Below are 14,713 nucleotides of genomic sequence, written 5' to 3' on the forward strand. Positions count from 1 at the left end.
GGTCTTGCCATATATTTTCAAGCAGATTTAAGTCAAAACTAACTCAACCACTCAGGAACATTCAACATTTCTTGGTAAACTCCAGTGCAGATGTGACCTTGTGTTTTAAGTTATTGTCCTGCTGAATGGTGAATAGATGTCCCAGTGTCTGGTGGAAAGCAGACTGAACTAGGTTTTCCTCTAGTATTTTGCCCGTGCTTAGTGTCATTCCATTTATTTGTTATTCTGTAAAGCTCCTAATTCCTTAATGATTACAAGCATACCCAAAACATGATGCAGCCACCACTGTGCTTGACATTATGGAGAGTGGTTCTAAGTAATGTTTGGGCAAATCCAAAACGCATAACACAAAAGTGAATGGTTTGACACATTTATTTTGCAGTATTACTTTAGTGACTAGTTGCAAACAGGATGCATGTTTTAAAATATTTTTATTCTGTACGGGCTCCACTTTTTTCACTCTTTTTTAAATTTGTTTTGTTTTGTGGAGTAACTGCAATGTTGCTGATCCATCCTCAATTTTCTCCTATCACAGCCATTACACTCTGTAACTGTTTTAAAGTCACCATTAGTCACCAAATCCCTGAGTGGTTTCCTTCCCGTCTAGCCACTGAGTTAGGAAGGGCACCTGAGTCTTTGTAGTGACTGGGTGTATTGATACATCATCCAAAGTGTAACTAATAACTTCACCATGCTCAAAGGGATATTCAATGTCTGCATTATAATTTTTACCCATCTAGCAAGAGGGTCTTTGTGGTTGAATCTGTGTTTGAAATTCAATGCTCGACTGAGGGACCTTACTGATCATTTTGTGTGTGGGAGAACAGATATGAGGTAGTCATTCGAAGATCATCCAATTTATTATATGACTTGTTAAGCAAATTTTTACTCCTGAACTTATGTAGGCTTGCCATAACAAAGGGGTTAATTTAAGACATTTCAGCTTTTAATTTTTAATGAATTTGTTAAAAATTCAAAAAACATCATTCCACTTTGACATTATGATATATGAATATATTTTAAATTCAGGCTGTAACACAATAAAATGTCGAAGTCAAGGGGTGTATATACTTACTGAAGCAACTGGAGTTGCTTACCAAGATGACATTGAATGTTACTTGGTGGCCTAGTTAGAGTTTTCACTTAAATCGGCTTGAAAATCTATAAGACTTGGAAATGGCTGTCTGGCAATAATTAACCAACTTGACAGAGTTTGAATAATTTCTTTAAAGAATAAGGGCAGTTATTGTACAATTCAGGTGGTCAAAGCTTTGAGACTTACCCAGAAAGACTCACAGCTGTAATCACTGCCAAAGGTGATTCTAACATGTATTGATTGACTCAGGGGGTTGAATACTTATCTAATTAAGATATATTTGTTTTTTTAACATCCATTCATTTAAAAATATATATAAATTCTACCACTTTGACATTACAGAGTATATTGTCTAGATCATTGTCAATTAAATCCATTTTAATCCCACTTTGTAACAAAACAATATGTGGATAAAGTCAAGGGGTGTGAATATTTTTGCATTACTTTTGACCAGAACAGTGCACTATATTGGGAATAAGGTGTCATATGTGATGCAAACCAGCTAAACCACCCCACCACCATCTCCAACTCCTCCACCCCAAACCACATCAGGCTATAGCTTCCCTTTTAATCTGATCAGGTAGCCTTTAATGAAAGACTCCCCCTGGGTCTTGTCAGGAATGATGGGCTATTGATTCCTCCATTTCCTCCATTCATCTCTAGGTCGATTCCTCCATTCATCTACAGGTCGTTAAAGGATTTGGTGGAAGTCATGAGGCCAATGTGATTGTTGCTAAACAACAGCACAGAGGTCTTTTTGGAAGCAGCACATCAGGCAGATTCTAATGCAATCCAAGCAGATGGGCTCCTAATTCACCAGAAACACTGCATTTCACCTCATTAGATTTCAAGTCCTCTTTTGGCTACTGGCAATTGAGAATGTCACGATTTGCACAATAAAGAGTGTGCTCTAATGCAGAACTGTGTGTGTGTGTGTGTGTGTGTGTGTGTGTGTGTGTGTGTGTGTGTGTGTGTGTGTGTGTGTGTGTGTGTGTGTGTGTGTGTGTGTGTGTGTGTGTGTGTGTGTGTGTGTCATCCCAGTCTTTTCAGAACTTGGTGGGTAAAGATGAAGCTGCACCGGACTCCCTGAAGAGCACCATCTTCTCCAACTTTGACCCTCTGTACAAGTTCCACTCCGGCTTCCTCAGAGAGGTGGAGCAGAGACTGGCTCTATGGTGAGATGGCATGAAAGGCCTTGTACCTCACTGGATGACTGTAATCCATCACAATGATACATCTCTTTTTATAGTTCAGGTCATTTTTTTTCTTAAAATGCCAGTGCACTTAGCCTCGTTTTGTGTAAGGTCCCCTTAGATTAAGAACACAGTTGGGGTTTGTCATTGTGAACTGGGCTCATTGATCCCGGGGTCTGGTCTTTGTCTAATGAGCGGTATTGACATTCAGTCTGGGAGGCTTCATCGCAGAGACGCACCTCCTCCCGTGGATGACCTGGGGAGCTGGGGTTGCTATGGCAACGGTCGCGCTGCATCAAGCCGCTACTTCTAGCCTGTGGGTTTTTCCACTGTCTGCTCCTCTTAATGATGTGGTCCTTACATCAGAGCTCCCCCATGGTGGCACAGAGAGGGCCTGGCTGGCAGACTGTCACTGCTGCAGACTTCATACTGTAGTGATCAGCATCACATGTCCAGACGTACTACAAGACCAAACGAGAGCGAAAGGGACCTCCACGCAAGATCTGACTGTGTTTTCTCTCAAAACATGGCTAAAGCCCCAAAGGCAAATCAGCAGACCGAATACAGAGCACAGATGCATGTAGCTGGCTATCTTGTTTTACATATTCAAATGTTATTTTAGCCCTCTCCTGACTGTTGACCTTTGATTTAGATCTGGTAGAGGGTTTTGTCAGTGAAACAGGGGTTGTATCTCAAAGGCATAACATTCAAAATGTCCTCTTTGGGCTTGTACTACCCACTCCAGAACGTATTGGTTCATATTTTGAATGAACGAGCGTGGAGAAAGGTCAGTCTGCATGGTGCTATATCTAGCTGTCAACTGCAATTCATGCTCAAGGTAGACACCTGCTTGCGGTTTTCAGCGGTGCAGTCAAACGCCATTTAAATGTCCTTGCATGAGTGTTGGAGCTCACATGAATATGAAATATGGCTTTAAGAGTCTTTTAAGTGCTTCACATTCCTCTGCTGTCCACAGCAGAAATATCTCAGCACAAACCCTAGCATGAAACCGTTCCAGAGAGAAGAAGTTGCTAGTGTTTTATTTTTTTATAGGGAAGGGCGCTCCAATGCCCACATTAAAGGAGATTACCAGCGCATCGGTGATGTCATGCTGAAGAATCTACAGGGCCTGAAGGTATTGGCTGCTTTTTCTTGCACTTTATATCAAATTCACTTTGTATCTGCACCATGACCAATGTATGCTGACTTGTACAAACTGTCGTACAGCTCCAGGGGCGTTGTTTTGCGGCTAACCCTGTGCTCCCCGTAGCCGTGTGTGTGTGTGTGTGTGTGTGTGTGTGTGTGTGTGTGTGTGTGTGTGTGTGTGTGTGTGTGCAAATGGCCAATAAAGATCTATTCTACTCAACCCTACTCTATTGTAGCCGCTGACTGCCCACCTCCAGAAGCACTCGGAGGCCCTGGTGGAGCTGGAGAAGGCATGCCGGGGCTCCCGGAGGCTGGAGGTGCTGGTCCGGGACTTTGAGCTGCAGAAGGTGTGCTACATCCCTCTCAACGTGTTCATCCTCAGGCCCCTGCACCGCCTCTTGCATTACAAGCAGATCCTGGAGCGTCTGTGCAAACACTACCCCCCCACACACGTGGATTTCAGGGACTGCAGAGGTAACTGTTACTGTTCTGTAGCCGTCAGGGGCTCTCTGAGCCCGGGCTAGCTTAGGGAGCCCCCCTGGTGCAGTTGAGGTCTATGACATCACAGACTGAGCGTTGCTGTGTCCTCTCCCATAGCCGCGCTGGCGGACGTGTCAGAGGTGGTGGCCCAGCTCCACGGCAGCATGATCAAGATGGAGAACTTCCAGAAGCTTCTGGAGCTTAAGAAGGATTTGATTGGCATCGACAGTCTAGTCACTCCAGGGCGGGTGAGTTCAAGTAGGGATCTGGATGCGTCCCTGAAGGCACCCTATTCCCTATATAGTGCAAAAGTAGTGCACTATGTAAGGAATAGGGTGCCATTTTGGACGGAATCCCATATCAACATTTTGTACGTGAGAGTAGCCAGTTTGAAAAACTCATTTGTTTTTATCAGTTTTGCTCTTTCCCTGAGATGTTGTGATGGAATTAGTTGTGATTGGTGTTTTTCAGGAGTTCATCCGGCTAGGTTGTCTCAGCAAGCTGTCTGGAAAAGGCCTCCAGCAACGAATGTTTTTCCTGGTAATGTCTGCAATGCATCTGAGATGTCATCCTGAATGAGTTATTTAACAGATTATTCAGTCGAGTGATCTGACAAGATAGACGGCTATGGAAAGTAGAGCCCTGTGTTTAACCTCCTCGGTATGAATGACTTTGTACAAAATGCTTCAAAGACGACGGCTGCCTTATCTTTCTATGCAGCTGTTTACTGTTTTTGAGCCAGTGTCCCTATTCGTTATTGTAGGGCATCTAATTGAGACCACGACTCATCTGAATCATGATTCGTGTTAGAACAGCTTGAATGTTATCTAGTGCCGCTGCAACAGGCGTATGCCCAACACAGCCAATGTATTCACCAAGCCACAGACAATCTGGAATGTTATCTAGTGCCGCTGCAACAGGCGTATGGCCAACACAGCCAATGTATTCACCAAGCCACAGACAATCTGGAATGTTATCTAGTGCCGCTGCAACAGGCGTATGGCCCAACACAGCCAATGTATTCACCAAGCCACAGACAATCTGGAATGTTATCTAGTGCCGCTGCAACAGGCGTATGGCCAACACAGCCAATGTATTCACCAAGCCACAGACAATCTGGAATGTTATCTAGTGCCGCTGCAACAGGCGTATGGCCCAACACAGCCAATGTATTCACCAAGCCACAGACAATCTGGAATGTTATCTAGTGCCGCTGCAACAGGCGTATGCCCAACACAGCCAATGTATTCACCAAGCCACAGACAATCTGGAATGTTATCTAGTGCCGCTGCAACAGGCGTATGCCCAACACAGCCAATGTCACCAAGCCACAGACAATCGTTCAGTGTTCTTTTTGTGTGAAGTCAATAAGTGAGGTTGGTGTGGCTATTAATAACCCTTTAATGATTGCCTTCACTTTTCTCTTGTTCTCTGGTGACAGTTCAATGACGTCCTCTTGTATACGAGTCGAGGGATGACGGCGACGAACCAGTTCAAAGTGCATGGGCAGCTCCCTCTCCATGACATGACAGTAAGTTGACTCTCTTCTTTCACCTTTTCTTAACCCCCCTCTTGTGCCCTGGCGTGGAGTGCTGCACAGTAGAGTACAGTAGCTGTCACAAGTTTGTAATTACTTGCTGTAAATAAACTAGCGTGCTGTGCCACAGTAACTCCCCTACCATCTGTGTCTCTCTTTAATTCCCCCTCTGTCGCTCTCTCCCTGTCCCCCTTTTTCTCTCTCTCTCACACACACACGCAGTCCCTCTCCCACAAGCAGATTTGTTCCTCTCATGCCCCATGTGTTGACTGGCTGTGTCTGTGTGTCCCCAGATCCGGGAGAGCGAGGACGAGTGGGGTGTGCCTCACGCCTTCACCCTGGTTGGGCAGCGTCAGTCAGTGGTGGTAGCAGCTAGGTGAGTCTGTGGTCCGAACTCCGAACGAGCTGGACTATTGGGTAGTCGTTTGACAGATGCCAGACAACAGTATGTGTACAGGGATGTGTGTTTTCATGTTTGCTGTGGTATGACTAAAGTGGTCAGTATTCAGAATACAGTGGTTGGTGAATCAGCAGGCGACCGGTAAACTCAGCAGTTGACAATAAGGCATTTGTATAATCACAAAGGCACGTTCATTATTTATACAGCACACTTGGTCATAGAAATAACCACATGCAATATTTATTAGGTGAAGCCCAGCACTGGTGGAAGAAAAGGCATTACCTTTTCTGTCCATTTCTCTCCCTCTTTCTCTCTCATTCTTTCTTCCCCCCCATCCAGTTCCCTGTCAGAGATGGAGAAGTGGATGGAGGACATTAAGATGGCCATTGACTTGGCAGAGACCAGCAACGGCCACACGGCTGACCTGCTGGCCAGAGGTCTGACTGATAACAGTAAGTTGATACTGCAGTACAAAGACTCTAGAGCATGGGCACTGGGCCTGCCATAGGGGACAACTAGTAGTGTCTGGAGAATCATCCGACCCCACGCGTTAATGAGTTATCGCTGAGTTCTCCCCATACTGTTCCCTCATTGCACGGACAGTTGCTACTCTTCTAGAAACTTCAGAGGCAGAATGGGCCAACCTATACATCCGAAATGAGCTTGAATAGCTCAAATATAATGCTTCAAAATTGATGGTTTATAAAGTCTTGATTTGAAATTATTTTTCTAAATTCCTACAGCCTGTCTGCATGTATTTACAAACCGAGCCACTATGAAGTATTGTGCTACTATTTATCTCATCAGGTTTTACAGTAGGATCCGTCTTCCCACGTTGTCGCCGTGTGTATGTGGAATTAACCGCTTCCTGAATTTCCCAGAATCCACAACAGAGGACTCCTGTGCGGAGGCAGAGTCTGAGGACGACCTGATGGCGTCACGCACCTCCCTGGAGAGGCAGGCCCCTCACCGTGGTAACACCACGGTGCACGTGTGCTGGCACAGGAATACCAGCGTGTCCATGGTGGACTTTAGCATAGCTGTGGAGGTACCACAACCAGTCCTAACCTGTCCTGCTCTGCCCTGCCTTCCCCTCCCCCATCTCTCTCTGACTCACTATGTATCTGAGTGTGTATCTGTTTCCTCTCCTTATTGAATGTGCTTCTCTCCCCTGGGAACAATGTCCTCCTGTGCCACCCTCTCTCTCTGTCCTCTGCTATTTAGACATTAGATTACTTCAGTGCTTTGTCCCCAAGCTGTTGGCACTGTCTCGTCTGTGAACTGCTACATAGGACACTCGGCAGGATGTCATCGACGTTTTTTCAGTCTTGAACAGCACATCTCAGTGCAGCTGAGACGGCATCTTTCAAGCCGTTTATTTTCTCTGTAATGTTGTATACTGAGCCCAGAGCAAGACCAGACTTTAGCATGAGGTGGGTGCACTGCCAGGACACTGTTCTCATCTTGCCCTCTGTGGCTAACTGTTCCAGTGTGGTTTTCTTATCTAATCTCTACTGTGGATGTCCCGTGTGGTTTTGCGCTCCTTTTTTCTCTCCTTCAGAGCCGTACCTGGACTCACCGCTAGGTCCCCCCCCCCCCCTCCGTGTTTAGCCCTTGCAGTGCATGCGTGTGTTTACACCTACTCAGTCTTTGTGTCTCTGTCCTCTCCTCCCTCCCCCCCTCTCTCTTTTCTGTCTGTCTCTTCTGTGTGTCCGTCTGCCTGTCCTCCGTGGTAGAGGACCCTAGTCCAGTCAGTGACTCAGAGGCCTCCCTCTCGGGGCCCGGCAGTGGCCAGGGACCAGTGCCTCTGTCTCTTATCTGCTGGTATCGAGTTCACAGCCTCTCCTTTAGTGATTCCTGCAGGAGTCTAGAGGTAAAGGAGCCATGGAGAGAGGAGAGGCCTCCCCATCGCATTGTAGCATTACTGTCGTATACTAGCACCTTGTATCTTCTTTGAGGTCGTTGGTGAAAAGTTGAACGCTTTTGTGTAACACTTTTCACCTGTGAAGACCTACGATGAACTGAAATAAGTTGGTGGAAGCCTAAAATGATGGCTCAGTTTAAAGTAAATGCTTTATATTGCCACTAGATGGCAGTTGTTTACAGTGACCATAGAGGTCACTGTTAGTTCAGTGACTTTAAACTGTTGCTGGATGGACCCCAGGATAGACGCTGTCTGTTTATAGCTGTACTTACCTCCTTTAAACCACTGAAGTGAACAGAGGCCTCAGGCTTAATTACAGTGGGTTTATTTTCAGAGCTTACAGTGCAGCACACATTATTCCTTACGCACTAACATACAGTGCCTTCAGACAATATTTGTTCCTCTTGTCTTATTCAACATTCTGTTGTTTTGTTCTTTCTTCTCACACATCTACACACAATAACCCATAATGACAAAGTCAAAACATGTTTTTAGAATTATTGAAAATTAAATACAGAAATATCTCATTTACATAAGTATTCACACCCCTGAGTCAATACATGTTAGAATCACCTTTGGCAGCGATTTAAAGCTGTGAGTCTTTCTGGGTAAGTCGGGAAGTGCTTTGCACACCTGGATTGTATAATATTTGCACATTTATTCTTTTAACAATTCATCAAGATCTGTTGGTTGTTGATCATTGCTAAACAGACATTTTCAAGTCTTACCATAGATTTTCAAGCCGATTTTAAGTCAAAACTGCAACTAGGCCACTCAGGAATATTCAACATCATCTTGGTAAGCAACTCTAGTGTATATTTGGCCTTGTGTTTTCGGTTATTATCCTGCTGAAAGGTGAATTTGTCTCCCAGTGTCTGTTGGAAAGCAAACTGAACCACGTTTTTCTCTAGGATTTTGCCTGTGTTTAGCTCTATTACTTTTCTTTTTATCCTAGTCCATGCCAATGACAAGCATACCCATAACATGATGTAGCCACCACCATGCTTGGAAATATGAAGAGTGGTACTGGGTGATGTGTTGTTGGATTTGCCCCAAGCTTTGTATTCAGGACAAAAAGTTAATTTCTTTGCCACATGTCTTGCAGTTTGCCTTGTTGCAAACAGGATGCATGTATTGGAATATTTGTATTCTGTACAGGCTTCCTTCTTTTCACTCTGTCAATTAGGTTAGTTTTGTGGATCAACTACAATGTTGTTGATCCATCCTCAGTTTTCTCCTATCACAGCCATTAAACTCTGTAACTGTTTTAAAGTAACTATTGGCCTCAAGGTGAAATCCATAAGAGGTTTCCTTCCTCTCCAGCAACTGAGTTAGGAAGAACAGTTGTATCTTTGTAGTGACTGGGTGTATTGATACACCATCCAGTGTAATTAATACCTTCACCATTCTCAAAGGGATATTCAATGTCTGAATTATAATTTGCATTACCAATAGGTACCCTTAGCAAGGTATTGAAAAAAACTCAGTTTTTTGTGGTTGAATCTGTGTTTGAAATTCGCTGTTCGACTGAGGGACCTTGCGTACTTTTATGTGTGGGGTACAGAGATGAGGTAGTCATTCAAAAATCATGATAAACTCTATTATTGCACCCAGAGTAAGTCCATGCAACTTATTATGTGTTGAGCACATTTTTACTCCTGAACTTATTTATTGAACTTATTTAGGCTTGAGTACTTTACTCAAGACATTTCAGCTATTCATATTGAATGCATTTCTAAAAACATAATTCCACTTTGACATTATGGGGTATTCTGTGTAGGCTAGTGTTAAAGAAAATGTCGATTTAATCCATTTTAAATTCAGGCTGTAACACAAAAACATGTGGAACAGGTGATGGGGTGTGAATAGTTACTGAAGGTGCTGTAAGTGTTTGTTGAAATTCCCTCTACATGTTTTTATTTTTGTCATGTCATTTTTCTATGTAGTACATGAACAAAGTTTACTGATTTGTAAATCGTTTTTCTACTGTAGAATCAGCTGTCAGGAAACCTGCTGAGGAAGTTCAAGAACAGCAACGGCTGGCAGAAACTCTGGGTGGTCTTCACCAACTTCAGCCTGTTCTTCTACAAGACCCACCAGGTGAGGGCTAGCACCTACTCCTCGTGTTTGTCTGTCTGTAGACCATGGCCCGTGTTCACAAAGCGTCTGAGTAGGATTTCTGCTCTACAACCAGGTCCCCCATGTCCATGTAATCTTACTAATTATAAGTTAGCACTCTGAGACGCTTGATACATTAGGTACCAGAACTACAGCAATGTGTTCTGGGGCCTCTCTCCCCCTCCTTATGATCCATGTATGTCTGTGAAGGCCAGAAGCACAGCGATGTGTGCTGGGGATGACCCCCTAGCCTCCTCCTGCTCATGATCCATGATCTTCAACATGGCAGTATTGTTTACAATCTAACAATATCCCATTAATTTAAGAATATCCCATTTCTCTGTGGAATTTCAAATCCATGTGCCATGTAAGGGAGTTACGCACATCCCCATGCCAGTTGATCTGCTCTCACTTTCAGCACAGCTCCCCTGAATCCATTAGAATCACCACCTGAAAGAAACCATTGTTTGTAATGTTATAGTTAGTTACTCATGTTTTGTCACATGTTCTGTGACCTGTAGCCGTGGGGCATTTTCCCTCATTTTTTAAAATGCACCATGAAAGTATGATAGTGTTATCAAGTGTTTTTGTAGTGAAAAGCAGTGGTGGTAAAAGTAAAGACAGTAGAAATTGAGTAAAATAAAGTAAAAGAGTAAAAGTCTTACTTGAGTAGAAGTCTAAAAGTATTTGGTTTTAAATGTACTTAAGTATCAGAAGTAAATGTATTTGCAACAGATATACTTAAGTATCAAAAGTACAAGTATAAATCATTTACAATTGCTTATATTAAGCAAACCAGACGGCACAATTTTCTCGTTTTTGTCATTTACGGATAGCCACAGGCACACTCCAACACTCAGACATCATTTACAAACACAGCATGTGTGTTTAGTGAGTCCTCCAGATCAGAGGCAGTAGGGATGACCAGGGATGTTCTCTTGATGTGTGAATTAGACCATTTTCCTGTCCTGCTTAACATTCAAAATGTACCAGGTACTTTTGGGCGCCAGGGAACATGTATGGATAAAAAGTACATCATTTTCTTTAGGAATGTAGTGAAGTAAAAGTTGTCAAAAATAAAAAATGGTCATGTAAAGTACAGATACCTCAAAAAAAACGACTTAAGTAGTACTTCAAAGTATTTTTTACTTGAGTACTTTACACCACTGAGTGAAAGTGAGTAGCTCCTTGAAATCCCGATCTCTTTAACTGTTTGTTACTGGATGTAAGTAGCTTCATAACATTCAGAATGCTTAACTGTTTGGTCCTTTCCCCTCTCTCCAGGATGATTATCCTCTGGCCAGTCTCCCCCTGTTGGGCTACTCGGTCACCATCCCCACTGAGTCTGAAAACATCCACAAGGACTATGTCTTCAAACTGCATTTCAAATCCCACGTCTACTACTTCAGATCTGAGAGCGAATACACTTTTGAGAGGTGCAGTACACTTCTGTCTATCCTCTATTGTGTACAGTATATAGTATGTTTGTTTACAGATGGTACTGGGCAGTGTGAAACCCCCTGTCTTTTTCTCTCCATACAGGTGGATGGAGGTCATTCGCAGTGCCACCGTCTCTGCCAGCAGCACCCGCATTCTGAGCCGGAAAGAGCCCCATCCGTACTGATCCAAAGAGCAAGGGCTCTCTCCCTGTCTCCATGCCTCTTCTCCCTACCACAATCTCCCATAGGGTCTGGCCACATCTAGCCTCTCATCACACTATGACTCCCCAAGCAGCAAGCTGAAGCAGAGCCCATCTGGCGCCACATTCACTTCACTTCTCTGGACACTCTTGATTTCCTTTTCTACACATATCTGGGACATATGTACATTGAGCAGTGTCCATGCACAATCTTGGTGCTTTTTAATGCTTTAATGGTGACATGTCCGCTGGTTTAGACTGCATCAGAGACTGCATTTTCAGCATTTTTACTCAGCTCTGAACCTCTTTTTGTAGGATGCCATTTTATACTGTTTTCTAACGGGCTGAATCACTTACTGTACTTCTGGTTTCACATTCTGTCATTGGATTGTTTTTATGGTGGGAACATGTTGATACAGAGATTCTGCATTTTAAAACTTTTTTTTCATAGATGGTTAGAATATCACTGCATCCTCAAGATTTGTGTCTCCTTGTTTACTTTAAGGGGGAAAATAATAATGAAAAAATGATAATAAAAAAGTGCCAAACAGTTTAACCATTTTCCTACACTTTTAATGCAATTTTACTACATTGGTGGTGAGGAGACTTGAAATGTGTTGTAAGAAAAAAAAAAAAAAAGTCACTTTAAATTCCATTTTTCTTTTAATAAGATGTCTCTGGACAGTGAGAGACCTTGTGATAAGTAAGATATCAGAATATTTTGTTGTATCATCGACTTAACTCTAGAACTACTTATAAAGCTATCAGGGTAGTTACCATCACCACTAACGCCATTATTCAAGTGAAGTGAATATTCCTGGTATGCTTTGTTGTAAGGATACTTCAGAGGGTGTTCTGAAGACTATTATATTCCACCCTCAATTGTGTGAGAAATGTGAGATGTTCATAATCTGTGTATTATGAAGGAAACTGTAATGGAAAGCTTTAAAGAATATGTGTGAAACAAAATCTAAACTTTCAGTTCCAAGCACCATTGCCCTTGTTGGACTAGGCTGCCTCCCATATGTAAAGAGACCTTTACAAGTCTAAATTTAAATGGATATATGCATATGACAGAGAGGGAAAACTTTGGTTTTCCTTATTGAGGGAATGCTGTGTTTTCCCAGACACCAGAGAGCGCTTTGGAAATGAAAGCAATAAAAACCTAATTTGAACATTTGTATTGTGGGTTCTTTTGCTAGTCCATAATAGCTAACAGAGGTGTAATTGCCCATTTAATGTTTTTAACCACTTTCACCTCAGTACACTACAAGAGAATTGACATTTTGTTTCTTGTATTCCCATAGATGGCATCATTGCTCAATAACATAAGACCTGTGCCATTGCTGGTCACGTACTGGCCCGAAGTTATGGCATAATTTTAATCTGATGAAAGAATTCTACGTAGTCCTCCTAAAAACAAGCTTGGTCATTCTCATTAGGTTTTCACCGTCCAATTTAGAATGTTGTGTGAAGTACTTCACTGTATTTAATTTATGCACGTTTTAATAGTTATTCTACATTCACTGAACAATTTCCACTATTGTGACAGACATGGCATTGTATCTTCTCTATTTACCACGTTACATGTCGATAAAAACAGCCCCCCCTCCCTATGAATATTACTGTAACAATGATTACAGTACGTTCATAGCCTGCTCATACAGAAACTGAACTGGGCAGGCCTTTGTAAATCACTGGAGAAGGGAGGAGTGGAGAAGCGTGGTAGGACGACGCACGCAGATTACGCTTTCGGGCTGGCGTCGCATGTACACCGAGCATAGCGAGACCGACGACGGACAGCCGTAATGAGACGGTGAACGCGCGGAAGAATGGTTTATTATGACAACAACAACTCAGCGGGGGGATGCAACAGCTGCAGGATAATACAATACAACTTTCACTAGTAATTGTTGCAAATTATGAGATCAAAAAGGCAGAGTGAACCAGCACAACATGACCCAGTTTTAAACTCAAGGTGCGCTCTTGTGCTGACGGAGAAACGGAAAAAGCCGGCAGATGATTCCGTTCTTACTCTTCTTCTTTGACGTTTTATAAATTCCTAAAGAAATTGATGAAAGGCAGGACTCGACAATGTCAGTTCCAGTACACCCGGAGACCAGGAAATTTACAAGGGGACTAAGTAAACCTGGCACTGCGGCTGAACTAAGGCAAAGTGTCTCTGAGGTTGTCAGGACCTCCGTGCTTGTTGTAAGTACACTAGACAATTTCCATGCCCTTCTAAGCTCTCTATGCTACACGTCTGTTTGCTATTGTGCCTTGTGTGTTACATTCTAGCCACGTAGAGATGTGCGCCCATTGTCACCCACCCTCGAAGTCAGCAGGTGCAGCAATAAGACCTGTATCACATTTTGTACATGTAGGCCTACTTGAAAGCATTACATTATGCATTCCATGTTGGTCGTTTGCCTATTATTTGACTTGGTTTACCTGTTAATTGTTTAGGCCTACATTACTTATTGGCGCACACAGTGTTAATCCAACTTCAGCTGCCTCCCTCATTTCATTGAGTTGTATTCTAGTCTATTTTTTTGTTGTTGCTCTCTGACCCTCCAGCAAGGCCAATCATCCCTCTATCATTAATTAAACATGTAAATTAGATGCACACATCATCAATGGTAGGCCTATACATGGATTATCATGGATATGAATAATCCTGGAAATTCGTTTTTTTTTTTAATGCTGCAATATGTAACTTTTTGGCCGACCCTACAAAATTAACATAGAAATGTGAGTTATGGATCTGTCATTCTCACTGAAAGCACGTCTTAGAAGTGGTAGATCTGTTCTTTCTATGCTTCCTGTTCTTTTACTTTAGGGTCTGTACACCAGCTTCAAACAGAGAACACAATATTTTGGGTTATGGAAAGTATATATCACAGCTGTTTGGATGGTACAAGGATTCTCTACACTACGCTTGTTGATTTTGTCATATAAACTGAAATTCGGCAAACTCTTAGAATTTTAGCAAACATGGAAATGTCTTTCTGCATAGTGCACTTTTTAACTAGCCCTACATTTTTATAACCTGTTGTGAAAAACGTAACGTGTTAAAGGTGCCATCTATACTGAGATCCATGGAGCACTTGGAAGGCCAATCTTATAGAGACTACATTAGGCCGGTCTGTCTAATGGGATGCACAACATGTCGGTATTAGC

The 14,713-nt window shown here is 42.8% G+C and overlaps 1 protein-coding gene across 9 annotated transcripts in view; it reads left to right on the forward strand.

Moving 5' to 3' along the window:
• Positions 1-12,708, forward strand: part of LOC135519445 (FERM, ARHGEF and pleckstrin domain-containing protein 1-like) — a 77,545-nt gene extending 64,837 nt beyond the window's left edge. For 8 of the 9 annotated variants that reach the window (XM_064944678.1, XM_064944681.1, XM_064944680.1 and 5 more), the window contains 12 exons: positions 2,138-2,271; positions 3,343-3,424; positions 3,672-3,909; positions 4,033-4,163; positions 4,387-4,455; positions 5,357-5,446; positions 5,746-5,828; positions 6,192-6,304; positions 6,734-6,900; positions 9,769-9,876; positions 11,179-11,330; positions 11,437-12,708. In XM_064944678.1, the coding sequence (XP_064800750.1) occupies positions 2,138-2,271; positions 3,343-3,424; positions 3,672-3,909; positions 4,033-4,163; positions 4,387-4,455; positions 5,357-5,446; positions 5,746-5,828; positions 6,192-6,304; positions 6,734-6,900; positions 9,769-9,876; positions 11,179-11,330; positions 11,437-11,518 (1,449 nt within the window). In that variant the 3' untranslated portion in view covers positions 11,519-12,708. Of the gene's footprint in view, positions 1-2,137; positions 2,272-3,342; positions 3,425-3,671; positions 3,910-4,032; positions 4,164-4,386; positions 4,456-5,356; positions 5,447-5,745; positions 5,829-6,191; positions 6,305-6,733; positions 6,901-7,588; positions 7,726-9,768; positions 9,877-11,178; positions 11,331-11,436 lie in introns of all 9 variants that reach the window. The other variant, XM_064944685.1, reaches the window with a different exon arrangement.
• The last annotated feature ends 2,005 nt before the right edge of the window (positions 12,709-14,713 follow it).

This window comes from Oncorhynchus masou, chromosome 29 (genome assembly GCF_036934945.1).
Source record: "Oncorhynchus masou masou isolate Uvic2021 chromosome 29, UVic_Omas_1.1, whole genome shotgun sequence".
Taxonomy (NCBI): domain Eukaryota; kingdom Metazoa; phylum Chordata; class Actinopteri; order Salmoniformes; family Salmonidae; genus Oncorhynchus; species Oncorhynchus masou.